The following is a 27,039-nucleotide window of genomic DNA, read 5'->3' as shown; positions in this document are numbered from 1 at the left end:
TTTTTAAAAGTAAAATAAGATAGACAGCTCTTGAAGAACAATGCCTGAGGTTGACCTCTGGCTTCCACATGCATGCACACACATGCATGTGTACCTACACACACACACACACACACACACACACACAGTGGTTGCTAACAGCAACCTTGAGAGTAAGGCAGAATCATGCCCATTTCATAGTTGAGAAGACTGGGGCCCAACTAGACCTTATTTATTCACTCTCCCTTCCCATTAGTTAACACAAAGGAACCTATGCTCCAAGCCCTGAGCTGACCCTGGTGTTCAGTAACAGGTAAAGCTGTCATGGTTTGGGACGTGCACTCTGCAGTGATGGCCCTCAACCCTGCTGTGTATTAGACCACTGTGGTGATTTTAGGCTAGGAGGTGGACCCAGTTAGCTGAAGCTCTGAAAGGCCCCAGATGGGTCCCACATGCAGCCAAGATCTAAAAACACTGGCTTAAGGGAGGGCCTTTCTCTGTGTCATGAAGCAGGGGTCTGGGGTCTGAACCTGGGTTGTCTTCTGGCCTTCAGACCCTTTATCTTACCACAAAGGTGACTAAGCCAGTTTCCAAACCAAGGCAGGACCCACCAAGTTCATATTCAAAAAGAGAAGGTTCATTCAAAGGGACTGTGATAGCCAACTCTGTCCCCTGTGGCTGTGTGGGTATGGGTGAGCTACCTCCCCATGTTGAGCCTCCGCTGCCCTAGGAGTGATTTGGAGAATTAAAGGGATGTTATATCTGTCCCTAGCACCCATACAGGGCTTACACATGGCAGGCACTATATGTATTTGCTGAGTGAATGAATGAATGGATGGATGAATGAATGAATGATCATTGGACAGAAACAACCAAAGAATTCTTGTCCATCTGACACCATCAGTCTTTTAGCTAGTTCACAGTTCATCAGTCAAGCATGCTACCAGACCCTCGTTCCCACCTCCACAGGATGCCAAGACCTGCCTGACTGCCCTTGCGGCAGACCAGTGTTTTACAACAGGTGATAACTCTGCCCTCCAGGGACAGTCAGTAAAGTCTACAAACATTTATTTATTATTGGTTTGTTTGAAACAGGGTCTTACTCTGTAGCCCAGACTGACCATGAATCCTCCTGCCTCAGCCCCTGGAGTGCTAGGATTACAGGCATGTTCCACCTTGTTTATTCTCAAGAGGGGTAGAGGAGCTGTTAGCTGCTCGCAGGTAGGAGGTAGAGATGATGCTATGTCCTGGAGAGCACCGGCCAGCCCCAGTCCCCAGTGTACATAGGTTCAGCCCCAGGGCCGAGGCTGAGCAGCCTGTGCTGTGGTGCCTCAGTCCATCTCCAGTGCTTTGGGCTTTCTGCCTTCCCATGTTGGCTCCTACTGTAGCCCTGGTTTATCCTTTCCACATCCATCATTAATGCCCTTCTTAAAGACTGACTCCTTATGAGTCCCTCCCAAACCCTTCCTGGCAGTACCCACGCTCACTTATCTCACTCTGTCTCATCTTCTCAGCCTCCTTGGGACTCCCCACATTCTAGTTGTTGGGCAACTCACTGACACCCTCAGTATGTTTCTCTACCTGGAGCAAGTGCTCTGTGGTCAGAACCCTAACTGGCCAATGATTCCCTGCGTGAGGCTCAGCATACACTGGGAACCTATATCTGCTTTGTCCCACCCCGCCATCTCTCTGCTACCACTGGGAACCTATATCTGCTTGGCCCCACCCCGCCATCTCTGCTACCACTGGGAACCCATATCTGCTTGGCCCCACCCCGCCATCTCTCTGCTACCACTGGGAACCCATATCTGCTTGGCCCCACCCCACCATCTCTGCTACCACTGGGAACCTATATCTGCTTGGCCCCACCCCGCCATCTCTCTGCTACCACTGGCAGACATCACTGATTGTTCTTTCTTGCCAAACCCTGATAACAGGTCTTGGAGTCTTTCTTAGCACATTGCCCCAGGTAGACATGACTAATGGAAGGAAATTGGTACTCACGTTAAAACTCATTTTCCCCTTTCAGCCTCACTTCCCCCCGGGCTCCTCTGTGGGTCACTGGTCCTCCTCTGCAGCCCACTTGGCCACTGCCCTGGAAACTAGAGCAAAGTTTGAGGGCAGAGGGCTCAGTTGGGGATGTCTGACTGAGGTAGTATGAGGTGGCCCCTGCACTAGTCTTCCAAGTGTGGCACCCCCACCTCCATGGGGCCCCTCAAAAGAAACTCCTTGCTGCTAGGCAGTTCTGGTTTCCTGTGGCCTATTCCCACTGGCCTCTCTCTTGTCCCGCTCCCTCTCTGCCACCCCACCTTTTTACCTTTCCAACCTCAGGGTACCATGCCACTTCCTGCAGCTGAGCCTCTCCATCTCAGGTTCTCGATTCTTTACCTTCCTCCCTCTTTGTGTGCTCTTGGTGTACCCTCCCTCTCTTAGAAGGTAGTGACCACATTTCTTTTATTTCCTGTTTACTGCCTTGGTCATGGTTGGGGCTCAGTTTTTTGAATGAGTGAATGAATGAATGAATGAATGACTACACAAATGAACGGGCCATATCAAAAGTTGACCTTCCTGACCTGCCCTGCCTTAACTTCCCATTGAGTAGGTTTGGGTATCATGTGTTATGCTTGATACATTTCTAGATGAGCCATCAATTTAAAAATCCTTCTGAGCCCTTAGGACATGTTGAGAGACAAGCTGGGGAAGTTGAGGCTCAAAGAGGCTTGGTCCCATACATGTTTCTTCCTCTTTGACCCTCTGTCCTGCTCACTGCCTGTGGGATGGCAGGTGAGTTCCATGGAAAACCTTTGGGTGCAGGATCGGAGAGTGAGTTCACTTAATTATTGAGGAGGACCCTTGGGGAGCAGCCGAGGTCTGAGCACACACTGATGTCCAGACCCCCAGGCAGGGATAGGACCCCCTCCCTCCCTGCCCAAAGCCCAAATAGCATCCTGCAGACTGCGGAGCCTGTCTGTGGCTGTGGTGAGGTGATGTCTGGTTCCTCCTTGGGCACTGTAAGCGGTGATTAATCTGGCTCCCAAACCAAAATAGAGAGTGTGCTGTATTATAAACACTGGGCCTGTGGAGGCCCGCCTGCCGGGCAGCGAGGGCCCAGCCCCCTGTAATACTCCTGCCCCCTTGGCTGCTGGACACCCATCACACATGGGAAATCATTGCCCTGACTACTTTGTGGCTGGGTTGGCCCCGTAATTACTGGGGGCAGGAGAAGATAATGATTTAGAGCCCTATGTCTCTGGCCCTGTCATTAGAAGCTATTTGGTAAACACTGCTGAAGGGCTGCCAAGGAGCCCCCTCTGCACCCCACCTCCCACCTTGACTATGCACTGCCCCTGCTAGCCTAGGAATCATGTTCATGGTCATGTTCAAGACCTTCTGGGGTTCACTGATCTTAACAGCTCAGCCCAATCCAGAGGTCTAGAACTTGGGGGATAGTCCAGGCTTGGCCATGGCTTCCTGCCTGCACATCTTTTCTCTGGGCCTCAGTTTATTGCCCAATTAAGAGGGAAATTGTCAAAATGATGGCTTTGATCCCATGTGATGTGCATACTTGAGGGTTCTGGTACTGAACTCTGCCCTAAGGATGTTGTGATGACCTGGTGGCTCTGTAGACCTTCCTTGGGTGACCCTGTGGTTCTTCTGGGCTGACTCCAGACTCAGTGATTGGTGATGAAGTTTTGAGAGATTTGGACCATAATCTGGGTGCTGCCTTGGAAGCTGGGTGGCCTCAGGCATCTCTTTTCCTCAGTTTCCTCACTGGTAAGCGTGCCTGCTATTTCCTGCCTCCTAGAGGTGGCTCAATGTGCCAGTGAGCTGCCATGTTTAAGGCACTGGTATTGACTAGACACAGGGATGATCAGGTTGGATTCCACCTCTCATTCATTTCCTTCAAAGATTTGCTTTAAACTTTATCTGGGATTTCTATGCTACTTTCTTTTGGGGGAGAGCGATGCTTAAGAATTGGTTATCAGGAGAGTTTGGATGGCCAGGGATACCTGCCCTCCCATGCCCACCCACCCGTGCTTTGCAGTTCTTCAGGAATTCTTGACTCTATGAGCATACAGGTTGTTTGCAACAATTTTGTGAGTCTACGGGCTATTTGCAGGCAGAGTTTGGCAGAGTACGATTCAGAGAGGGAGATTGCTCTTGCCAAGTCACAGTCAAGAGCACAGAGCTCGCTCTGGTGCTTCTGTGGGAGAAAAGTTCTCTGCTTTTACCTCTTCATTGGCTAACGTGGAACTAGCCAATCATAGCATAGCGTACTGCATCTGTGCCCCTAGGGCTTCTGTCACAGCCTCACCCATTACTCTGACCTCTGATTGCTTCTCTATCTATACTCCTGACTCATTCTTCTCTGGTCCCATGGGTCCTCTTGTGCTTCTCCAAGCCCACTGAGAGCATTTCTACCTTGTACTGTCTGTCCCCACTGCCTGAATGCTTTTCCCAGACAGCTACCCTTCCTTCATTCAGGAAGGCTGTCTATGACCCACTGTGCAGTCACCATCTCTTGCCAGCCATGCTACTCTCTGCCCCCCTGACTTTACTCACTCTTCCTGAACAGACGTGGCTTCTCTTTGTTGTGATGAAAATATATGATATCACATTTGCCACCACCTCCATTTTTTCAGTGTGTGGTGCAGTGGTGGTAGGCACATTCAGGTTATTGAGCAACTGAGCTGGAGAACATTTTCATCTTGTAAAACTGAAACTCCCTGATCATCGCACCCTGCTTCCTGCCTCCCACCTCCCGCCACCCACTGTTATCTTTTCTACTTACTTTGTTTTTAGTTTCTTCCTAAGAATGTAAACTCCTAAGGCAAAGGATGTTGCCTGACTCCAGGTTTCCAGTGCTGAAAACCCTGCCAGCCCACGCAAGTGTGCTCTGTGTTTGTTGAATGAATGAGAAAAAAAGACCACTGCAGCTGGCCTTTCCAGGGAGGCAGAATTCAGTGCCAGATGTCATATTGGCACTTCCCACACTGTTCATGCTATCCAGGCATTGGCCCTTATCTCCTCATTTGATAATTTCTGAGGAAATCAAGGCTCAGACACATAGAGTCATTGGCTCTGGCCACACAGCCAGCCAATAGGTAAGCAGTGTTGGAATCCAGATCAGTCTGACACAGAGCTTGGATCCTTCTGTCCAGCTGCCGGCTGTGCCCTGGGGTCCATCCACTTTACCTGTTAGGAGAAGGCGTGTGCCCCAGGTGGAGAACTTTGCCTCCAGTGACAGGCCTTGGCCTGGAGTAAGATGCATCACATGGGTGGGGGTCTTTGTTAGTGTGAGAAGGTTCAGAGGGAATGCTGATGAACTCCCCAGGCCTCTTTCCTCAGATTCTGCTGTTTATAATGGAGAGTGCTGCTTCCTGCGTGTCTGCATGGCCCAATGTGCTAAAGCGTGCCTGTGTGCGACTGCATTGGTGTGTATATCCACAGCTGAATGCGCTTGGGAGCTGGACTGTTAACTATTGGTAGAGTGCTTCCTAGCATGCTTGAAACCCTGGATTTGGTCCCCAGCACCATGTAAACCAGGTGTGGTGGCACAGGCTTGTACTCCAAGCACTTGGGAAGTAGAGGTATAGGAGAATTAGAAGTTCAAGGTCATCCTTGGGGACTTGTCTAAGAAGGAAGGAAGGAAGAAAGGAAGGAAGGAAGGAAGGAAGGAAGGAAGGAAGGAAGGAAGGAAGGAAGGAGGGAGGGAGGGAGGGAGGGAGGGAGGTAGGAAGGAAGGAAAGCTGTGTGCATCTGTCAGGCTTTCTCTATGGCCTCAGGTGTCGGAGGACATGTGCTGAATGGGAGGCCACTGCTCCATCGTGTAGACTCTCAGGGAGTCCTAGAACTCATTAGAAGATAGCAGAGCTAAAGGAGTTTCAGTCCTCCAGCTGAGGTCCACAGAAAGATGATCATGAACTCAAAGTTGAACTAAGTCAAAGACAGTCTCTACCAAGCTCAGAGCCCCAGAGTGTGGGGGCTGCAGGAGTCAGTATGGTCTCACTGAGTGGGGATGCGGAGTCGAAGCTGATGCAGGGCATCTCAGCACCTATCTTTTCTTCGGAATGGGAACAGAGCCAGTGGGGAAGGAGGCACATGGTCACTGTATGAGAGCTGAGGTAGATCTTGACGACATCGTGTATGTCCCCCTCAGATGTCCATGCGTCTTGTGTGACAGACTTTCTCTCCCTCTCCATTTCTGGATTTTGAAGGCAAGGTTGGGATGTGGACCACTGAGTCATAGTCTCTTTGCCCCTGTTCATCCCACCAACATCCTCTGCTCTAACAAGAGATAACTCTAGAGGATGCTGTGAGCCCCATTACGGCCTGTGTCCACTTGGAGAGTGTATTCTAGAGCCTGTGCCTGATGCCATCTCTTCTCTCCACAGGGACACAAAGGCTATCCTGGACCAGCGGGGCACCCTGGAGAACAGGTGAGGCCTGCTGGCACTCTTCTGCACTGCCTGTTCTCTCAGTCCCTGTCTGGCACTGGCTTCCTCCTTAGACCTGCTCTAGAGCCCCAGAGCCAGGTCACAGGGCTCCCACCCTACAGGACCCCCGTCCCCTCACCCCACCCTCTCAGCCATACTGACCTGGAGGAGTCTATGCACACACTGCCTAGTCTAGCCTGGGTCTGGCAGGAGCCCCTGGACTCTGGTTAGAGCCATGAATAGCCGGCCTGTCCCAGGCGATGTTAGGCGATATTATCCCCTCCGCCCGCCTTGGGGTTCGCAGGAATTCGCAGGAATTCTGGCCTTCTGGCCCAACTCAAACAGCAGCCTTGCCAGGGGACAGCCAGCCAGGCCTCCTCTGTGCTTTCTTATTCTGGGTCTAGAGCAGAGTGCTTTGTCTCCAGAGCTGGTCTGACCAGTTTCCAGAGAGGTGGGCTTGGGGGCCTAGCAGGCTTTGCTGCCTTCCTCCTGTTTAGTCTCACATTGCACCCTATCCTTGTCCATTGTCAATGCCCTCCCCGTACCTGGACCCCAGTTGAACAGGGCCTCACCCTTCCTAACATTTCTTTTATTCCTTTGCAGGGGCAGCCAGGACCCCAGGGCAGCCCAGGGGCCAAAGGTTACCCTGGCAGGCAGGTGCAGTATATGCTCTGGAAGTTGTGGCCATGATGGAGGTGGCCACAGTGCCCCAGGCAGAGGGAGGCTGCGGGATGGGAATGTGAGGTCAGCCCTGGGGGTGAGCCCTAAGGAAAGGGCTGGCCAGGGGCTGGACCTAGCAGCTGCTCTGTAGGCTGGGAGGCTCTGTAGGATGGGGCTTAGGGAAGGGATTCCTGAGACTCTTCTTACCCAGTCTCCTTCTGAGCTACCCCTGGTCCAACCCATGCCACTGATGCTCTAAAGGATAGCTGAGGCCCAAGACAGGGCTCGCCCTGGGATGTTGGCAGTGGAGAGGGTGTCTCCATGTGTCCTTGCCTTCTGTCTTTGTGTTTCAGGGGTTCCCTGGACCTGTAGGAGACCCTGGCCCCAAAGGCAGCCGGGTAAGTGGTCTTGGCCAGTACCACACAGGTGGGGCCCTGGGTGGGCATCACCTGTCCCTCCACTGGGTTGATGGGAAGCCAGGACTCTTAAGAGAGCTGGGGCCAGGCATGGCAATCCCTGAACTGAAGAGCCTCTGGCTCCTGGGGTCAAGCAGACTGGGGAGTGGGTCCTGCTGGAGTTCAATGTGGTCTGCCCACAGAACTGAAGCATGTACCTCCCGCATGACCAGGGAGCCAAAGCCCAGCCACATGAAGTGCCGGTCACTGCAGTCCTTGGCAGCCTCTCTCCAGCTGAGGGCTGGAGGCCACTGTGTATGGAGGGCTATGGTGCCCTGTGGGAATTGTGATCATAGTCTTGCTGTGCCTGCCTTTCCACGGGATATGATGCTGATTCCTCCCTCTGCCCAGTACTGCTGTGGGTGGCTGCTAGGTGGCTCCCAAGGGCTGTAGGGAGGTGGAGAAGGTTTTCAGTATGTCGAATGAGGGAATGGAGGTGGAGGGCATGGTCATGGTGGGCATGGGTGGCCCTGATTATAATGCATGCCAAGGTGCTGTGAGGACAGGACATGGGTGTCCTGAGGTGGTACCTGCTGCTTCTCAAGGAAGGCTCAGCAAGTGGGTCACACAACCCTCAGTTAGGGCAGGTCCCCTGTGATGTGTCCTCTGCTCCTGAGCCAAAGCTATTTATACCCTGGCAGATTGGAGAGTCAATATGGCTTCATTACTAGCCTACAGCAACCCTTCCCTAAGCCCCTCTCCTCCTACAGAGCCAGCTCCAGCCCCTGGCCAACCCTTTCCTTATAGCTCACCTGTAGTGGCAGCCTCATGATTCCAGTGTGAAGTCTCCCTCTTTCGGGGCTACTGGGGCCATGTCCACCATGGCACAGGACAGGAAGAAAGGTCCCCAGGATATTATGTGACAGGCAGGGCCTAGTCACCTCCTGTCTTAGAATCCTGGGTCTTTTCTCTCATACCTTCCACAAGTGGTGGCCTCTGAGGGGACCTCTAGGCCCTGGAGAAACGTCTTAGACTGACACGTTAGTCCTGTCTGACATGCTAATGGCATCTAGGTCTCTCTGATATTCACATGTGGGAAGGGGTTCGCCTGGTACATTACTCCTGGGTCCCAGGGCCCAGGGCAGTCTTCCCATTCTGCTTCATATATATGAAGGAAGCATAACCCAGACCAGCTTTGGGGTGTAGGTGATCCCCCCCCCAACTCAGAAACCTGCTCTGCCACTGGCCACTCTCTTACTCATGAACACGAGACGTGAGCCCTACGTGGAAGGTTCAGGACACTGTGCTTGTTAAGATTATGACTGCTGATCAAGTTGGCTCCTGAGTGGGACACAGGGGCCTGGTGGCTATATGGTGAAGGAGCCTCCATTGGCTGCTTGTTCATGGGAGACAGGGAAGCACAGTGGCTAGGGGTGTGGACCCAGAAACCATAGGACTTGAACTTAGATATTAGTTCTGACACACTGTGACTGTGAGACCCTGTGTAGGCCACCTTACCTCATTGGGCCTAAATGGTCTCTTCTGTAACACCTCCTTAAAGAAGTGTGAAGATGCCATAATTTGATTACAAGTCCATTTTGCAGCCCAGGAGCTTCATGTGGCCCAGGATAGCTATGAATACAGCCCAGCATAAAATCATAAACTGAAAACATCACATAACGTTTTTTGTGTAGTTTTTTTTTTCTTGTTGTAATTCGATTGAGAGGGTCTACATGCCGTCTACATGAACTTTGTAGATGACAACTTTGTCACAATGTTAAAAGTTGGACACATCTACATGCTTTAGTGCATGAAAAGCATTGAGTCAGGCCTGACGGGGAGATGGTGCTTGGTAAACATTTGCTTTTGCAGTTACAGTTAAAGCACTCCCCAGCATCTAGGTGCAGAGTAGAGCGGTACAAGTCCTGTGCTAGATCCTGGCTCTGGAGAAGTTACCAGAGGACAGGGAGGCAAAGAGACAGCGGGGGGAGGGGTGGGGAGAGAGAGAGAGAGAGAGAGAGAGAGAGAGAGAGAGAGAGAGAGAGACACACAGGGGGGTGAGAGAGAGAGGGGAGGAGGTTTTTTTGAGAGAGAGAGAGAGAGAGAGAGAGAGAGAGAGAGAGAGAGAGACTCACAGGGTGCTGAGCAACAGTGGGAAGGAGAGGAACTTGCTTTGGGTGTCTGGTGCTAACCAGGAGAGTACTTCAGGTGGGCTCTGCAGGATATGGTTCTGCTATCATGGTAGAAGACAGGGCATGCCTTGTGGGGGTGGGGAGGTTCAGAGGGAACACAAGCCTGGGGACTGGAAATTAGGTACATTTTATCTAGACCAGGGAACTATGATGCTGACATGCCCGGGTTCTTGAGTCTGCTAGGTCCAGGTGACCTTTATTAGCCAAGGGCTGCACTGCCAGTTTCTGGGGTCCTTGCCAAGGTTAACACAGGAAGACCTGTGTGCCTGGCATGATGTCAGTTCTGTGGGGTGGCAGCTCTGTTTGCACTTGGCAGCCAGAGAAGATGCAAACCTCCAGTTTCAGGAACTTCAAGGTCACAGAGGAACCACTGCAGGGGCTCTGGGCTCTCAAGAGCATCCCTGGGACAGACAGGTGTCTAACCTGGGCGCCAGCTTCTTTCTGCAGGTCACGAACTGGGCGCTGGGCTTCTGCACCGCCCTTGAGCTGCCCTCCCTGGCGTGAGCGTATGTGCCTTTGGACTACATCGTGGACGCAGCACCATGCAGTCCACGGGCATATACACTTGCCTCAAGGCCTGTATCATCGAGGATCACTGCAGTCACCAGCGCGGAGGACCTGGATGTGTGGCATCATGTGGGATGGCAACAGGGAGGCTGGGCAACTACTCCCTACACCTAGCCTCTCTGATCCCCACTACTCTTCCCTAGGGCTACATTGGGCTGCCTGGGCTCTTTGGCCTCCCAGGATCTGATGGAGAGCGGGTGAGTACTCTATCTGTGCCTTCTCAGCCTTCCACCCTCACCCTGATGTTACAGAGTGCCAGCTGCTGATGTCCAGTCTCCTGGACATGCCTGGTCACAGTGAGGAGACCCAGAGAACAGCTTGCACATTATCAGGATGTCACATCCCTGTGGTCACAGCACTAAGTAGGCAGGGACAAGCCAGAGGGCCCCCAGGCTAGGTGTTCCAGGCACTTCGGGACTAAGATCAGGAAAGGGATTTCTACAGGGAAGCTTCTCATAAGCAACAGACACTTTGTCTTCTAGGTATGAGTTTTTCAGGGATGGCCAGTCTGCTGTTTTAATAAATAAAGTTTTATTGAGCACAGCCATGCTCATAGCTTACCGCTGCCCATGGCTGCTCTCCCGTCACCCACAGTGGCAGGGCTGAGGCGCTGTGACAGACATTGTGGCTGGTGTCCCGCCACAGTGGCGGAGTTGAGGAGCTGTGACAGACACTATGGCTGGTGTCCCGCCACAGTGGCAGGGCTGAGGAGCTGTGACAGAGTCTGTGACTGATGTCCTGCCACAGTGGCAGGGGTGCTTGGCTGTGACAGCGGCCACCCACAGAGCCCCAAGTAGTCACTCCACCCCTTTGCATAAGCGCCTGCTCGTCTCTGGCTTGGCCGCTTGCTAGAGTGAAGTGAGGCCGACCAATGGAAGTGTGGGAACAGAGGCCAGGGGTCAGCCACACCAGGCCTTCTGGGCAGGATTGTGGTGGCTGACTTTGGTGGTGGGAAGGGAAAGGGGTTGCCATGAGTGCTTTACTCTAGCCTGGGCTCTGCAGTCCACGAGGAGGCTGGAGACCAGCACACTGGGGAAACGGGTACATCTGGCTTCAAGGTGGATAGGGCTAAGATTTCCCAAGATGCTTTGTCCTTCCAGCCCAAGTGTTCAAGTCAGGGGAAGAGCTGCCCATGGGCCTTTGGGACTGGCTGCCTCAGTACGTATTCCTGCCAAGTCCTAAGCCTGTAGTTGGGAACTCAGTTGTTACCCTTTCATTAAGCTAAGTGTAGCGTATCTTAGGAAGTAGTAGAAGGAGCACTTAGTGAGCACCTGCCGAATGCCAGGAACACTGGAAGCTTTCTTTAGTTACTTTTCCTGTGGGTGTCTAGGAAACCCTGACCCCCACCACAACCTTCCAGTTCACATGTAACTGGCACAGCTGCATCTGAGGTGTGTGTTCCAGATCCCCTGGGACTTCCTTCTGAGAGTGTTGGGGTCCCCTACCCCTGAACTTGGTGCTGACCTCTCTTTTTCCTCTCTCTCTCTCCTCTACAGGGCCTGCCTGGTTTTCCCGGCAAGAGGGGCGAGATGGGTAGGCCGGTAAAGATTTTCCGTGTCTATTATGCAGACTCTACGGGTAGACCCACCTCCCGCTGGCTGGCTGTGCTGTGCTGGCCACTGGAGCCTGGCGCTGTTCTCTGCTCTGCTTCTCAGCTCCGGGTGTGGGGCGGGATGCTGGGTGCAGCTGCTGGCTGGGGCTTCCAGAACTGCTCCAGGTGGTTCCTCTGACCCACGTGCTGCAGTGGCTTGTGGGTTCAGCTTTGCATCTAGGGCTTCTACCCGGGTGTTATGTCTGTGGCCTGCAGGGAGTCAGGGATCTAAGTGCTCACCCAGACAGAACACCATCTCCACATTGTCTGGGTCCCCCACTTTGTCCGTTTTCACTCACACACACATAAGACTGAAGGACAGTGGGGTACGGTGGCCCTAAAGGGGGCTCAGTGGTGACCTCCCTCCAATTCACAGGCTCTGTTTATGCCTCTTCTGTTGCTGTAGGAAGTTCTTTTTCTTCCTGTTGCTCATAGGGCTGACTACCCCTCAGTGCCCCTTGTGGCCTGGCCCTGTCTGCTGGGTCTGGTTATGCACAGAGAGTCAGGAGGGCAAGCCTGAAGCTGGACCGGAGGATCCAGACTTGACTTGATCCTTCTCTGTGTGGCTCAGAGATGATGGGTGCTTGTGTGGGGACACATAGAAATGGCCAGAACAGGGCTTCAGGTCCTGAGCATTTGTAGGCATTAGACAGAGAAGCAGTTCCCCACACAAGGAAACTGAGGCCCGAACAGATGAGCTAAAGGCCTAGTTTCCATCCTCTGGATGTGAACCAGAGCTGTCCAAAGGCTCTTGGCGACCCGCGGAGTCCCGTGAGACCTCGGTTTGCTTGTCTCCGTCTTGGTCTCTTTGGATATTACTTGGGTGGACTCCATAATTGACTTCAAAGGCCAGGGTAGAACGTGTTCGGCATGGTGGAGCGAGGGTGCTGGGGACCTCCTGGGCTCCTTCCCATCAGCTCATTCCAAATACAGTGTAAAGGACTTCCAGGCATTAGAGAATTTGCTTATTACCCCTTGTATGGAGTGCCCTAAGATCTGTGGCTCTTCCTAGAGGTTACTGAAAACTCCCATGGTGGGTACTGACCCTGTTCCAGTGAGTAATGGGTACTGACGCTGAGTAATGGTGCATTACGGCTTACCAGAGTCTTAAGACTGATGATCACCCCCTTAGCCCAGCCCTGCCAGAATGGGACAGAGTGATTTGTATAGGCCAGGAGGTGGAGCCTTGAGGTTTAGCAGGTTGTCTGCTGTGGATGTTTGGGTTGCCCTGGCCCTGTGGCTGGCCTGTGTAGTACAGAGCCAGCCCCTGGAGGCAGGAACATGGCTGAGATATTTTCGGAGGTCTGGGTCCTTGGCATGCTGCTCTTGGGTAGTGAGGAGGAGGGGTCACTGTTTGTACCTCTGGCCCTCTGAGTTGTTGTCACTCAAAGGGGAGGTGGAGCCTTACATCAGTCTTCTCTTGGGCCTGGTTCTGCTCACAGTGCAAGGCGTTCAATCTCTGAGGGGCCCAACCTAGGAAGCAGAGGAGCCACGTAGCTGGGCCCGGCAGTGAGCCAAGTTCATTCTTTGGGCCTCGGGCCAGGCTGTTGTAGCCAGGAGCTTGGGTTGTAGAAGACAGAAGGGCTTGCTGCTGCCCACTGATGTATAGTCCGAGTCGTCACACACTGAGCACAAACAACCAGTGGGCACCAGACAGCCAGCTGGGCAAGCACCAGAGGCCCTGGGTGACTACTGGGTGTGGCCATGTCACTGGGGTGTGAGTGGCAGGGCCTTTGCATGTCCGTCTCCTACTGGTGCCCCAAGGAGCTGCTCTCTAGACCACAGGCTTGCTAGGTCTTAGACCACCTACAATTGTCCAGTACCTTTAAAACTCCAGTCTTTTTTTTAAACTAGACTCCTAGAGGTCACTTGGTATCACTTCCAAGAGAATACCTCTGGGGCCAGACTGCCTGGGTACAAATCCTTGCTGTGCTGTTCTATAACTGTGTGATTTTGGGTATATTTCTTTCCCTCTCTAGATCTTCTCATCTCTAACACAGGATCAGCACAGGGCCTCATTCATGGGTCTGTCACCCTATTGGGGTTGATGTTATACATTGTTTTGTCCTACCGTTGTTCAGGGGCTGTCCTTGCAGAAGGGTCCCTTTGAAACCCTTTGACCTTTGGAACACAGTATCTGTGAGTCTATCCTTGGTCCTAATGTTCTCTCAGAACAGAACAGAAGCAGACAGAATCCAGGCTCCCAGAGGCCCCTGGGTGGTCTAGACAGGACAGGCCCAGAGCAGCTGGCCTGGACACTGGTTTGGGGGGAATATTTGGCCATCCTAGAGATGCCCTGTGTGCAGAGTCTGCCTGATGCTGCTGCCTAGAAACCCTGGACCTTGCAGCAGGATAGCTAACAAGTTTCCATGTTGCCCTAGGCTAGTGGAATCTCATGCTTAGGGGAAGAGCCTTTTTCCTCTGCAACCTTATCTAGGGGTCAGGCCAGGATGGAATATCCTTTGAGATCAGCCCCCACCAAACCTGCCCATCACACTGCCACAGAGGAGCCAGGATGGCATGGGTTACCTACAGACCCTAGACTTGAAAAACACAGCAGGCACTCCTCTGACTCTGCCATTGGGGCCGTGTGAAGCCAGGCTAGGTGCCCTACAGGGCAGCATCCCCCATTCCCTGAAGGGCTGTCCGCCTATCCTGTCTCCCCACCCCTGGTATCCACCATAGATGGGAAATCAGTGCCTTCAGAAAGTGTTTCTGACCACAGTCCACCTGGCAGATGGCTCCTGCCCAGGAGGTAACACTGATCAACCTTATTGTGTAACAGAGGGTCTGGTTTGGGGTGAGGCTGGAAACATCCAGTAGAGACTCCACCTGGGAAAAGGAAGCTTGGGTGGGTCAGATGCACTCTCCAAAGACAGGCTTGTAGGAATGCATGGACCTGTTCACCTTGTGTGACCTCCCAGCTATCCCACATGGCAAGCTAGGCCCATATGTAGCTCACAGGAACAAAGCAGGGTAGAGGACAAACCCAGGCTCAGCTGAGTTACCCTCTTGCCTCATGGTCTTGGTCAAGTGACTTCCTGTGTGAGCCTCAACTTTCCTATCTATTAAATGGCATCAGTTACCTTCCTCTCAAGGTGAATGTCAAACACATGTGCAGCCTTGCATGCAGAACCAACAGCCTGGTCTGAGCTCCAGCAAGGTGTCCTCATCTCCTCCTTCTAGGATCTGAATGAGCCTATGCTTCCTGCGGAAGGGCTGATGCATGTCGTCCTGTGTTGTGCCCATTCATGAGTAGAGGTCACACACACACATACACATACACACACACACACACACACACACACACGCAAAGTCAGAGGCTCACAGATCATGTGGCTGTTTCTGGGGGGTTTTGTGTGGTTTACTGAGCTCACTGAATTCTCTAGAAGTGTTAGCAAGCTGAAGCAAGATGCTCCTCTGTGAGGGTCTTTGCTGTCTGACTGGCTTGGCATTCATTCTCAGCAGGCAAATGTGAAATTTGCTTTTCATTAATTTCCTTGGAAAGGTCACAGTTCAAATTGGAGGAGGGAGAACCCTTTGAAGTACAAATGGATTTCCACCCCTCAGGTCTCCCCACAGCAGATGTTTTCCCAGCTGCCTGGCTCCCTAGGGGGCTTGGAGCTCCTCAGTCCAGTCACAGGGGCCGAGGGGGCCAGACCTGCCCAGGGCTGGTGGCCCAGACTCTGTGACCACAATGCTGATGCTCCCTAGCAGTATGAACTTGTGTGACTTTGCCACTCACCCTGTTACAGCCTCTGTCACATAGGGAAACTGATTCCACAGGGTAGTTTCTATGGTGCACAGCATAGCCATAGAAGCCTTCCCTTGACCTGTGGGGAAACTGAGGCCTGTGGGAAAGAATGATGCACTTGCAGACTCTGAGCCAGTCATCGATGTCCAGGCCTAGCCCTAACTTTCTGCCCTAGTCTGTTCTTTCCACTTCGCTGGGACCAGTCTCAGACCTGGGGTTGGCACCTGTCCCCTCTTCTCAGACTGGCTACAGACAGTCCCTCAGTTCTGTGTATGTAGGTGTTTGTGGGTGGCAGGGATAACTTCAGGATCCTGACCCAAGGAGGGAGTCTGCTCAGATATTGCCCTTGCACCCCCTAGGGGTGTGGCTTGGAGCCAGCCTGCAGGCAGGAACACTAACTTTCACTTTTCTCTCTCCTGTCCTCAGGGCTTTCCTGGAGACTTTGGGGAAAGAGGCCCGCCTGGACTCGATGGGAACCCTGTAAGTACCTCCAGTGCTTGCCAACAGGCTGGAGTTTCAAAGTGAACCCTCAGTGGACTTGAGCCTGAGTTTTGAGGTCAGACAGATCTGGTTTAAGTCTCAGTCCTGTGACCTATTAGCTTGGTGCCCCTGGAAAAATGGCAGGATTTCTCTGAACCGTAGGCTCCTGTGTTCTGTGAGTGTCCACTGGTGTCCTAGGAGACCCCTCTACTGAGCCCCAGACTCAGGGCTTCTGCTCGCTGGAGAGACCCCAGCTGCCACACGCCTTAGAAAAAAGGCAAGTTCACAGGCATCTCCAGCACTGACCTGGTTTACAGTTTGTAAACACATAAAGACTGGACTCATCCCTGGTGGAGATGGGTCGGCCTGCCCCAGCAAGTCAGTTTGCTTTTCCCTTCCTGTCTCAGCTCCAGGCCTGGGAAGGAAAGGACATTCCATCTGAGCCTTGGGTGAGATCATGGCCACTGCTCTTAGGAACACCTGTCCTTGTCCCTTCCTGAACAGCTGTGCCCAGTTGTGCCCACTGTGCGGTGGCTTCTGGGTCCTCCATTAGGACCCTGACATGCCAGCTTGACCCTATAAATGCTCCTGAGCCTGATGCCCAGGGGACAACGCCTTAGCCTCAGAGCTTCCACAAACCAATTCACCCATCTGCATCCCAGTTTCCCTCTCTAAGTGGGGTCAGAATGCACACTTTAGAGAATGAAAGGCCAGAAGATCTTGACCACAACAGCTGTTCAATGGATGGAATTATTACTAGTACTAGATGACCATGGGACAGTCCCTGGCCTCCTTGTTCCCTCCATAGTCTTTCCACTTGACTAGGGAGAGATGGAGGGGGTGGAATGAAGGAAGGGAGGAAAGAGCAGCAAAAGATTGTGAGGACAGTGACAGGAAGGAGATGACAGGACCCTTTAGGTGGAACAAGGAACATCATGAGGGCTCAGAAGGGAGCCAGGCCTCCCACAGACATGGCCCTCACTGGGTTAACATTATACTGTATTTGGACACAACTGTTCCAGAAGTTTCCTTGGGTTGGGGCAAGGGCGTCTTCTCAGGTCCTTGAGGAGTAGAGAACTAGGTCCTGGCCTTGAGCTCAGCTCTGCTGTAGAATTGCTGAGAGACCTTAGCAAGTCATTTCCCTTCTCAGAGCCACAGTTCCTCATTTAAAGGTGAGGCTGCTTCTAACTTTGCCTCCTTTGTGGCTGTGGTGGCAATCAGGGCAGCTCCAGGACTGCACCAGTGGTGAGCACAGCTCCTGAGGGTGGAGGGCCGGCACCTCTACTGGTAATCACAGTTTCCAGAGCCACCCACAGAAGACTAGAGCTTTACAGACTGGGGTTTGGGGGTAATTCCCACACTGCCCTGTTCCCTGCCCCTGACTGCAGGCAAGAGCTCTTCCCAGCATCTTGGAGGCCCTGGGAATAGAGGCATCCAGAGAGCCTGGCAGAGTCCCCAAGCATTTTCTTATTTGCTTGCACCTGGTCTTGGGCAGACCACTCACTTCTGGGACCCTGGTGTTCTTGTTCAGAGAGTAAAATGCCCCACCTGCTTATGACCTGGGAGAGATTTTACCTGTGTCTTTCATACCTAGAGTTGAAGGTACTAGGCTTAGAAGTTACATCTGGCTGATGCTAGAGGGAGAGTTGTCTCCAAATGCCAGGTCAGGTGTACCAGAGCCCCTGAGGACTGTGGTCAGGAACAGGAGTGGTCTGCTTCCAATGCACCCACCAGGGACCTGCATGGGGGTCGATGTGGAGGGAGACAGAGCACGTTACCACCTTGATTTCCATATTTGCAGGGAGAACTTGGCTTGCCAGGGCCACCAGGAGTTCCCGGCCTCATTGTAAGTACATGCATGCCTAAGGTGGGGTACAGCAGAGGCAGGGGGGACTAGAGAGTGAAGAGCAGGCAAGGGTGCCCTGGAGAGGAGGTCAAAAGGGCCTCTTGTCATCAAACCCCCAAAGGGTCAAGGAAGAGAGTAAGGAACAGGACAGCAGCTAGCCAGACATGGAAGAAGTAAAGTAGTGCTGCGTGGCTGCGGGCAGCTTTCCTGCCTTCTCTGAGCCTGCCTCCTTATTGGATAGATGAGACTGAGTGCTTGGAGTGGAACTGCCAGCCATTCAGGCTGTTTGCCTGTCCCCTCAGGTCAGGACAGGTGATGGCAGGCCCATTCAGCAGGTGAGGGGCTCAGGCCCAGAGGGAGGATGTGTCCAGTAGGGGAGGGGAGACCCTGGGTCATGATGTGTGGCCTTTGAGGTCAGAGCACTCAGTTCAAGCTCCAGCTTTGTTGCATCCCGGATATGTGACCTGGGCCATGCCACTTACTCTCTCTGTGCCTTGGTTTCCCCATCTTTGAAATGGAGAGGGAGCAGAGCCTCGTAGGTTTTTGATTGTGAGGATTAAAGAAGGCGTGGGTACAGTGCCCCACCACTCACAAGTGCACAAACTATTATCACAGTTGTCACCTGCTGAGAGGCCCAGGCCCAAGGACAGTAGCCAGGGAGTCTGAGGGGACAAACCTATGACTCTTCTAGGCAGAGAAGGCCTTGGCAGGTGGCTCTGTCTCTTAGCATCAGGGCTTGCGGCTAGGTTTCCAGGGACCAGTCTTGACCCTGAGCTCAGCCCTAAGGGCTGTGAGAAGCCAGGGTCTAGGAATATTGCCCTAGAATCTGGGCCCCTCTTTTTCTGGCCTCTGGGCCATTGCTTAGGAATTGGTGGGCAGGGCTTTAAGGGAACACAAGTAGACAGTCCCCTAGACAAGTGAGACAGCTTTGCTCTCCCAGCAACTGTGCTGAGAAATTCTCTTCAGAAGGAAGCAAAGATGGTGCTAGGATGAGTGTGGGCTACTCCATTCCCCAGGAGGATCCTGGCCTGAGGGAGGCCACATGGATAAGGATTCAAGAAGCAGTAGTTATAATGTTATTGTTATTCTTCTATTACATGCCCTATAGTATTGATGAATTAACAGCATTTCAGAGTAACACTGGAACTCAGTGGGAGAGAGTGTTGCAATTGACTAGTAATACCTGTCTTGACTAAGGATACTACAGTTGACTAGTGATGTCTGCCTTGGCTGTGAATCCTGTTTTTGACTAGTGATGTCTGCTTTGACTGGGGATGGGTAGGTATTAATTTAGGCACTTGTCTCTGATGTTTATTCAAAAGAACTTTGCCGAATACCTTCTTTGGCACAGGTGCTATCCTACATATTTTGGTAAAAGTAACATGTGCCATGAGAGTCTGAGAACATTCTGGAAGTCTTGTTGTCTAATTCTTTCTAAGCCCTGCAAGAAACCCCTTTAGAACCTATGGCCATTAAGTTCCAACTTGAGCACCTCTGGTCTTAGAAACTGCCCCCCGGGACCCAGTCCATCTACCCACAGCCCCCATTGTCCAGTGTTTTCCTGTCTTGAGCCCAAGTTGCCCTCCCTGTCCAGGAAGCTGTTCCAGGGTTGAATGGCTACTGCCTGCTCTTCCCGACTCCTTCAGTGTGAATAATGCCAATCCTAAGCTTTTCCAAGAGAATGGTCACACATCCTGGCTGTCATCTTTGGCACGTGTTCTATTTGTTCCAACATCGAATTGGTAGGGTCCTGAGAGGGTATAAGTTCTTGGCTGAATGAACACAGATTCTGTGGCCCTAAGCTGTCCCCGTCCCATTCCTTCTAGTACTTACCAGCTTCCTTCAAGTCTCAGGACTACCAGACAAAATACAAGACACCTAGGTACGCTGAATGTCAGATGCAGTATTTAGGACACATTTGTGCTAGAATACCATTCTAGTTACGTGGCATTCAAACAGAAATGGGACCCTTGTCTTTCTATGCCCCTAATCTCACACCGCTACTCATGATGTCTCTTTCTTTAAAAAATATTGTTTTTGGTCTTTTTGAGACGGGGTCTCCCTGTAGCCCCAGCTGTCCTGGAACTCACTATGTAGATGAGGCTGGCCTTGAACTCACAGAGATGGGCCTGCCTCTGCCTCCCAAATGCTGGGATTAAAAGCGTGCACCACCACGCCCGGCTATTTTTATCTTGTGTGTATGAGTATATTGCCTGCATGTAGGTAGGTGCACTCCTGTCATACAGTGCCCTCAGAGGTCAGAAGAGGGTGTCAGATCCCCTGGGAACTGAAGTTATGCACCAGTTGCTAGCTGCCATGTGGGTGCTGGGAATCAAACTCAGGTCTTCTGCAAGAGCAGACAGTGCTCTTAGCTGTTGAACCATCTCTCTAGCCCCTCATGGTATCTCTTAAGACATCATTCTTTGGCAGATGAGAAAACAGGCCCTTGGTCAAGGTCACAAGCAAGGCAGGAGACGATAGGGGCTTGGTTGAAGGCCATGACCTCCAGCTGGCACAGGGCCCTCTTCCTACCTCCTTTTGGGCACTGTTTTGCAGCCCCACTTGCAAAGTGCTGCTTTCCAAGTAGTGACTTTTTCCCTCTGGCCTCCTCTTGCCCTGCATCGTTCTCTGGCCCACTGTCAGCCTCTCTTTGCATATTTTTAGATCCCTTCCCTGCCAAAATGACACTCCTTGAGTCTTTGGGGAGAGTGCCCATCAAGCCACCACAGAGCCCCAAGGTACCTCTCTTGTCCTAGAGTCCTGTGAATGGCCTGAGCCTGGGGAAAATTGCCTTTAGGAAAGAGAAAGGAAAGGGACTCTACCCCTAGGTGTCAAGGAGGAAGCAGGACTGAGTTAGTTACCTATGACTTTACAGAAGGTGTGGGTTCGCTTTGCTAGTCATCTCAGTGGAAACAGATACATTCCACCCTCTGTGGAGTCACCTGGAGCAGACTGCTTACAACCTGCAGCCCCCCAGGTGCCTGCAGCCAGCCTCTCACCCAGCCCTCCAGGTACCTGTAGCCGGCATCTGACCTAGCCCTCCAGTTGCCTGTAGCCAGCCTCTCCCTCAGCACCCCCAGGTACCTGTAGCCAGCGTCTGACCCAGTCCCCCAGATGCCCAGCCAAGAAGGAGAGACTCAGCTAGCTCTGTCTGCAATGTGCTTGTTATGCCTGGGCTCTGGAAGCTGTGCAGTGCCCTGGCTCACCTGCTAGGGTGTGAAAGCGTCCAGTTTATAAGCCAGGTCTGAATGGTCCCAGTCTCCACATATTACTAATGGTCTCCCACCACCTCCAAGGTGGGAAGGCTGATTGGAAGCAGCCCCCTTGATGTCATTGAAACCATGGCTGGCCTTCAGGAAACTGCCACTTCAGAATTGGCTCCAGATGAGTTTTGTCTCTTCTGTTCAGAGGAACACGGGGAATTTTGGCTCCTGCTTTGAATGAGACTCGAAGAGCTTGTGATCTGACCCAGAACCCGGCATGTGGGGCACTATTGACACTAAAGGATCAGGGCCTGTCCTCTGTGTGCAAAGCAGGTCAGGAGCCCGATCAGCTGGTGTTTACCAGCCCTGTGTGCCTGACCCTGCGCTCAGCCTTGAATGGATACCCCAGCCCTGGGAGGAGAGGGAACTCATCACCATTTTGTAGTGAAGGAAACAGAGACTCAGAGAGGGCAAGGCACCTACCTGATCTCACACAGTCCATAAACGAGGACCAGTCTATGTATGCTATTCAAGCCCTTCCCCTGCCCTACATTTCTACTTCTGTGCTGGACAGAGACAGAGGGTGAAGGGGACATGGGCTGGACTGGGCTGCTCTGGTGTAAGGCCAGAGACCTCATATGCCCATTGCTAACGTGGAGCCTTTTCTGGGTTTCTGAAAAGAGGCTTTTTCCTTCACGGACAGACTCCAGGTGAGTTTTTAAGGAAGACTGAGGGTCTTCCTGGGCCATTCATTAAGCACTTCTGAGGAGCACCTCTCCTGACTCTGCCCCTCTCCTCCCTGGATGCTGGGGTCATAGAGAGAAGGCCCTCTAACTAGGTGTCTGGCTTTAATCTGTGGCAAAACGGGTGATGACCCAAATGCACGCACACACACGGTGGATCACATGGTGACAGCTAATGAGCAGAAGCTGTTAGGCTCTGGACCCCAGAGCAAGGAAGTGACAGGGCTCTGGGGTCCTGGTAGTGCTGCAGGAACCAGGGTGAAGTATGAAAGCTCTACCAATGTCAGTGGTAGGCCCAGCATGCCAGGCTAAGGAGTCAGGTGATCCAGGACTAGGGACATTATAGGCAAGATGTCACAGTGGTGGTTGGAGCGCAGAGGGGCGGGGAGGCCTGGCAAACTTTGACTTGGATGTCCATGTGATGACCATGGGCCTTAATGTTAGTGGGCACCCCAGGGTTTGGTAGCATAGAAGTACATTGGGACAGACAGACAGACAGACAGACAGACCTGGGGTCTACTGGTCCTGCTTTTGGCCCCACTTGGTTCTTAATCTGATGTAGGTTGTCTAGCCTCTCTCTGATCTGCTGACTCAGTTCTCTTATCTGTGAAAGGGATGGATCTGACAGCCATTCTGGCCAGCTGTACAGGTGAGCAGTGTTGAGCTGCTAACCCCATCCCCAGCCCTGTATACCATTCAGAGTAGCATTTAGCTGACTAAGGAGGGCTGGCAGCTGTCCCTAGACACACAGCAGAGGGCTTTTTAAGTGTTTACATCTGTAGTTGGTTGTGTTCTTAGTGGGAGCCTTGAGAAGCAGGGCATGGTGTGGAACACTACTGGGGAGCTGAAGTGGAGCCAACATAAGGGTCCTTCTTGCTTTATTTTTTCTCATGGGAACACGGAGCAACCAGGATCTGTGAATTCTGTGAGTTATCCTCTTGGAACTGCAGCCCTCCACCCCACCCCCACCCCCACCCCATAGGCGAATATAGGGTCGCATATTGGGAATATCTCTCCTCTGCTGCTGCTACTGCCTCCTCTAGATCCCCACAGCCACTGTCCCCTACAGCTCTAGAGTCCCTTAGCCACAATTTTTTCCTCCTCGAAGTGGTGGGTGCCCATGCCAGATTCCCTCCCCCACCACCCATAGAACCTTCCCATGCCCCACATAGTCATCATCCAGCCTGTGTGGCTCTAGTCACCACACAAACCACCTTCAGGACGCAGCAAGAAGAGCCTGAGTTCCTGGGGCTGCTGGCTGATCCTCTGCCCTTTGCCAGGGGCCTGGGCAGCAGCCACCTCTTGCAGAGGAGTTTGCTGTGTACCACACACCATGGGGACCTTGGGCATCAAGGACTCTGCCCTTATCTAAGAAAGACAGTGGATGGTCTAGGGGTAGGAAGCAGGGGTTTTTAACCTGCCTCTGGAAGACTGACTTTTCCTTCTCAACCCAGCCTATGATCTGACTTTTTCTCTTCAAAGACTTTAGAACTAGACATTTCTGGAGTCCTAACCACTAAGACTCTAAGTCTCTTCCTCTACTGGTTTTGCTCCAGTCAGGTTGATTTGTTTTCTCAGTGGAACCGTTCCTTGATGGGGACTGACAGCAGGATTTGCTAGCAAAGGCTCAGCAGTGAGGTGTGTCTGGGCAGAGACCAGAGGCAGTCCTGAAGTCCTGAGTAGTGTTTGCTAAGGCCACACAGGCAACCTTGTGTTTCCGGCTGGGAGGGATAGGGCATGCCTGGTCTGAGCGTTGGCACCCCACCTCTCTAGCCCTTGTTCTGCAACTCTAGGCTAAAATATGTGTCCTCTGTAAGGCCTCCCTTTGCCAAGGCTTCAATAGAGCCTGCTTTGGGATGGTGGAAACGGAGGCCAAGAGATGGCACATGGATGGAGACTACCCAGCAGCCCCTTAGGTTAGTGATAGAGGAAGAATAGGCTGAGAGCTCCTTTTTCCTGGACAAGGATACACATTATGACTGATCGTGAGGGTGGCTATGAGGGGGCGAGCAGTGACATTAGAGGAAAAGGAATGGGCTTTGGAAGAGGAATTTACCCACTTCACTCTAAGCCAGAATTCCCTGACCTCGGCACTTTTGAATCTAGGGCTGGGTCATTCATAGCCAGGGTCTGTCCTGTGACTTGCAGGATGTTTGGTGACCCCTAATCTCTACCCGCTAGATTCCAATAACCTCTATTAAGTTGTGATGACCCACAATACCCCCCAGACATTGCCACATCTTTCTACCTTCTAAGTCCTTGGAACAGCTCTAGTGACACAAAGTGTTGCCACTCTCCCTGTCCCATGCTGGATGAGTGGTAGGGGGATAGATAGGCTGACCAACAGATGAAATGCCCTTCCAGCCATCTTGAGACCCTATGAAGAATATCCTTGGGAAGGCTGGACCTCCCAAGATCAGAAATCCCACTGCTTCTGACTGGGTGGACTGGTCTGACCTGAAGCTGGGTCCCCAACCTGTGGTCCGGGAAGCCATTTTATCATCTTGAGGACAATAGACAACATGGAGCTTCCAGATCATCTCCTTTACTTGCTAAGGTGCTGAGGATCTGTGCCTCCCATCCTTTGACTGAAGAATCAAGCTGTAGTTAGCTCTTACCAGGACAGGGGATTGTAGTGGAAGCCAACAGTGCAGAACGCTCCTAACTCCAGGATCAGCCCAAGGGTGTGAGCTGCATCTTCAGCCCAGCCCTGGGGACCTTGGGGATCCTCCCTCCCAGATCTGTCTCCAGAGCCATCTCTCATGAAATGCTCCTCTCCTTCTCTTCCCAGGGTGACATGGGACCATTGGGTCCAATTGGCTACCCAGGACCCAAGGGCATGAAGGTAAGTAAGAACTCCCCCAGCTTAGGCTCCACCTGACTGGGCACCCCAGAAAGAAGGCACCATCAGCTGTCACTGAGAGGGAAGACAGGAGTGGCTGGCTGGGAGCGCTGTTCTCTGGCCCAAGAGCCAGCCAGCATCTGCATGTCATTTAGGCCAGACATCTTTATTGGATACCAGTTTGCAAGTCCAGCAGGAGGCCAGTGTGGTTCTGGGCCATGGAACTCATGGCCAAGGATATAGAAACCCTAGTAATAAGTGATGAACTGGGCCCCCACAAGTAGGAGAGACTTGCCAAGGCCAGCCCAGGCCCTGTCATCAGCCCCTCCTATTCTGGGTTTGGTTCAGAACTGAGGGTCACTACAGTTTCTCGGAGCTCACACCGCCCTTGCCCTGTGAGGTGGGCACCACTGTATCCTTTGTTTCCTGGGACGGGGACCCAGCTCAGTCTTGAAGCATGTCAGCTCCTGACTTCTGTGGCCTTGGCCTGTCTTTCAGGGACTGATGGGCGGCGTGGGGGAGCCCGGACTGAAAGGTGATAAGGTGATCGGAACGCTCCCTTACTGCCCGTGGGTTTTCTGCATGCCCCTTGCTTGAGGCTGCCTGGAGCTGCCTGCTCCTCTGCTCTGCTTTGAGCCTCCTCTCCTGTCCTCCTCTATGCTCCTGGCTACTTCTGGTCCCTTGGTGGGTGGGACTCAAGCCCAGGGCTGTGGGGACAGGCATGTTCTGAACAGACTTACTATGGAACCTTATGCCAAACCACCTTGGAAGAGGGAGGTGAGCCCCAGGGCCCAGAGAGAGGCAGCATCTCACCCGGATCACACAGCATCGGAATGATAGACATTGGAGAGTGCCTGAGTGCACTTACCTGTGCCGACGTCCTGTCTTTTCCCATCAGTCTCTGGGTGAATGAGAAACTCCAAAGATGTGTGGAATGTTTAGGGTCAGCACCCTGAGTGTCCATGAGGTCTTACTGTTTAGCTGTTCCTAGTCCAGGCTCCTGCATCTGTGTCAGATGGCTCATCCCCAGCCTTCTCTTGGGGTGCCAGAGCAAGGGCCACAGGGCAGGCCACAGTCAGTATTGAGCCTGAATCAACCCATTTACTCTCTCAACACATGACCCAAGAAGCTTGCCACAGGCCATGTGGCCACTAAGCAGAGGGTCAGGACTTCAACCACAGCCCTAGAGAGTTCCACCACTGAGTAAAATAGAAGTCAGGTCAGAGTGAACAAGGCTCTGGGAAGACATTTGCTCTAGGGTCTACTGATGATAACTGGGGAAACTGAGTCCTAGAGAAAAGAAGAGATTGCTTTATGGAGGAAGAGAATTTAGGGCCCTGAGCTCTTAGGAAATAGAATTTTCTAGCCAAAAATTGACAGAATCAGAAGAGTTTGTGTACCTCTACTCCCTAACTCCAGGTGAGGAGCTAACTTCAGCCCTCTCTCTACCTGTTCCTATCTCTTCCCATCATGTGCAAGCCTCTGCTGCAGTCCCAATAGGCTCCACCTGGTACTTTCCTTCAGATTCCTCTTCTAGCCCTCCCTTGAGATGAAGAGCTTCTAGAGGTGATGAGGGAGGCGTCCCCATGCCTTATCTGTCTGTTCTGAGGGTTGAGGCATTAACACTGTGGGCAAGCTGAAGTCCTGGCTTAGAAGAAAGGAAGTAGGGAAGGCAAAGGTTCGGCAGGGTGCTTTGCAGGGCAATTGGCAGAGCTGGCCACCATCTCACAGAAACATGGAAATAAAATTGCGCCATCGAATCCTCATCCACCGCAGCTGGCAGAGCCACTTGGGGGCATTTGAGATGTTCGGCTCTGGAACAAACCAAAGGAGGAAGAAATCATTCAAACCATCTTGGAGAAGGAGATGGAGAAAGCTGTCCTGCCCCTTGGGTTGGCATTCAGCTTGTGTTCTGGGCAGCGACATGCGTGCTGCCTCCAGCCCCTTCAGGACCACAGAGTCGTGGCTCATGTTCCCTGGATCCTCCTGTCCACCCTGATTTTCCATGCTCCACCTGGCCCCTAACCAGGCTCCCTCCTGCTCCAGCCCAAGGTGCATTCTAGGGTGGGCTCCTACTCAGCTTGACACTCCAGGTCCCATGTCCTGACTTCCTAAGCACCTTTTAAACTTTCATTTTTATCATATTTTAGGTTTTTCACCCCCTTCTTCCCTCTCTTACACATTATGTTAAAAAAAAAAAAAGTTCCCCAAACTCTGGGATCTTGTTCAGGATTTCCTAAATTGGAAAAACCAAAGCAAGTTAAAAAAACAAGACATAAAAGAAGCTTTTTTCTTTCAATTCTGGTTTTTGTTGTGCGGACACAGTAGTGCCCTGTCGCAGCCTTCCCCA

The 27,039-nt window shown here is 52.4% G+C and overlaps 1 protein-coding gene across 12 annotated transcripts in view; it reads left to right on the top strand.

Annotated features, from left to right (window-relative positions):
* Positions 1-27,039, top strand: part of Col27a1 (collagen type XXVII alpha 1 chain) — a 125,581-nt gene that overhangs the window by 36,326 nt on the left and 62,216 nt on the right. For all 12 annotated transcript variants that reach the window (XR_003849610.1, XR_003849611.1, XM_029563727.1 and 9 more), the window contains 9 exons: positions 6,375-6,419; positions 7,020-7,073; positions 7,430-7,474; positions 10,374-10,427; positions 11,727-11,771; positions 16,002-16,055; positions 17,857-17,901; positions 24,639-24,692; positions 25,188-25,232. Coding sequence is in view for 10 of the 12 variants with exons in the window: in XM_029563727.1 (XP_029419587.1) it covers positions 6,375-6,419; positions 7,020-7,073; positions 7,430-7,474; positions 10,374-10,427; positions 11,727-11,771; positions 16,002-16,055; positions 17,857-17,901; positions 24,639-24,692; positions 25,188-25,232 (441 nt within the window). In the remaining 2 variants the exon portion in view is untranslated. The remainder of the gene's footprint in view (positions 1-6,374; positions 6,420-7,019; positions 7,074-7,429; positions 7,475-10,373; positions 10,428-11,726; positions 11,772-16,001; positions 16,056-17,856; positions 17,902-24,638; positions 24,693-25,187; positions 25,233-27,039) is intronic.

The sequence above is a fragment of the Nannospalax galili genome, unplaced genomic scaffold (genome assembly GCF_000622305.1).
Source record: "Nannospalax galili isolate Female #2095 unplaced genomic scaffold, S.galili_v1.0 scaffold34, whole genome shotgun sequence".
In the NCBI taxonomy this organism is placed as follows: Eukaryota; Metazoa; Chordata; class Mammalia; order Rodentia; family Spalacidae; genus Nannospalax; species Nannospalax galili.
The sequence above is the reverse complement of the archived record's forward strand: the minus strand, read 5'-3'. Positions and strand labels throughout refer to the sequence as shown.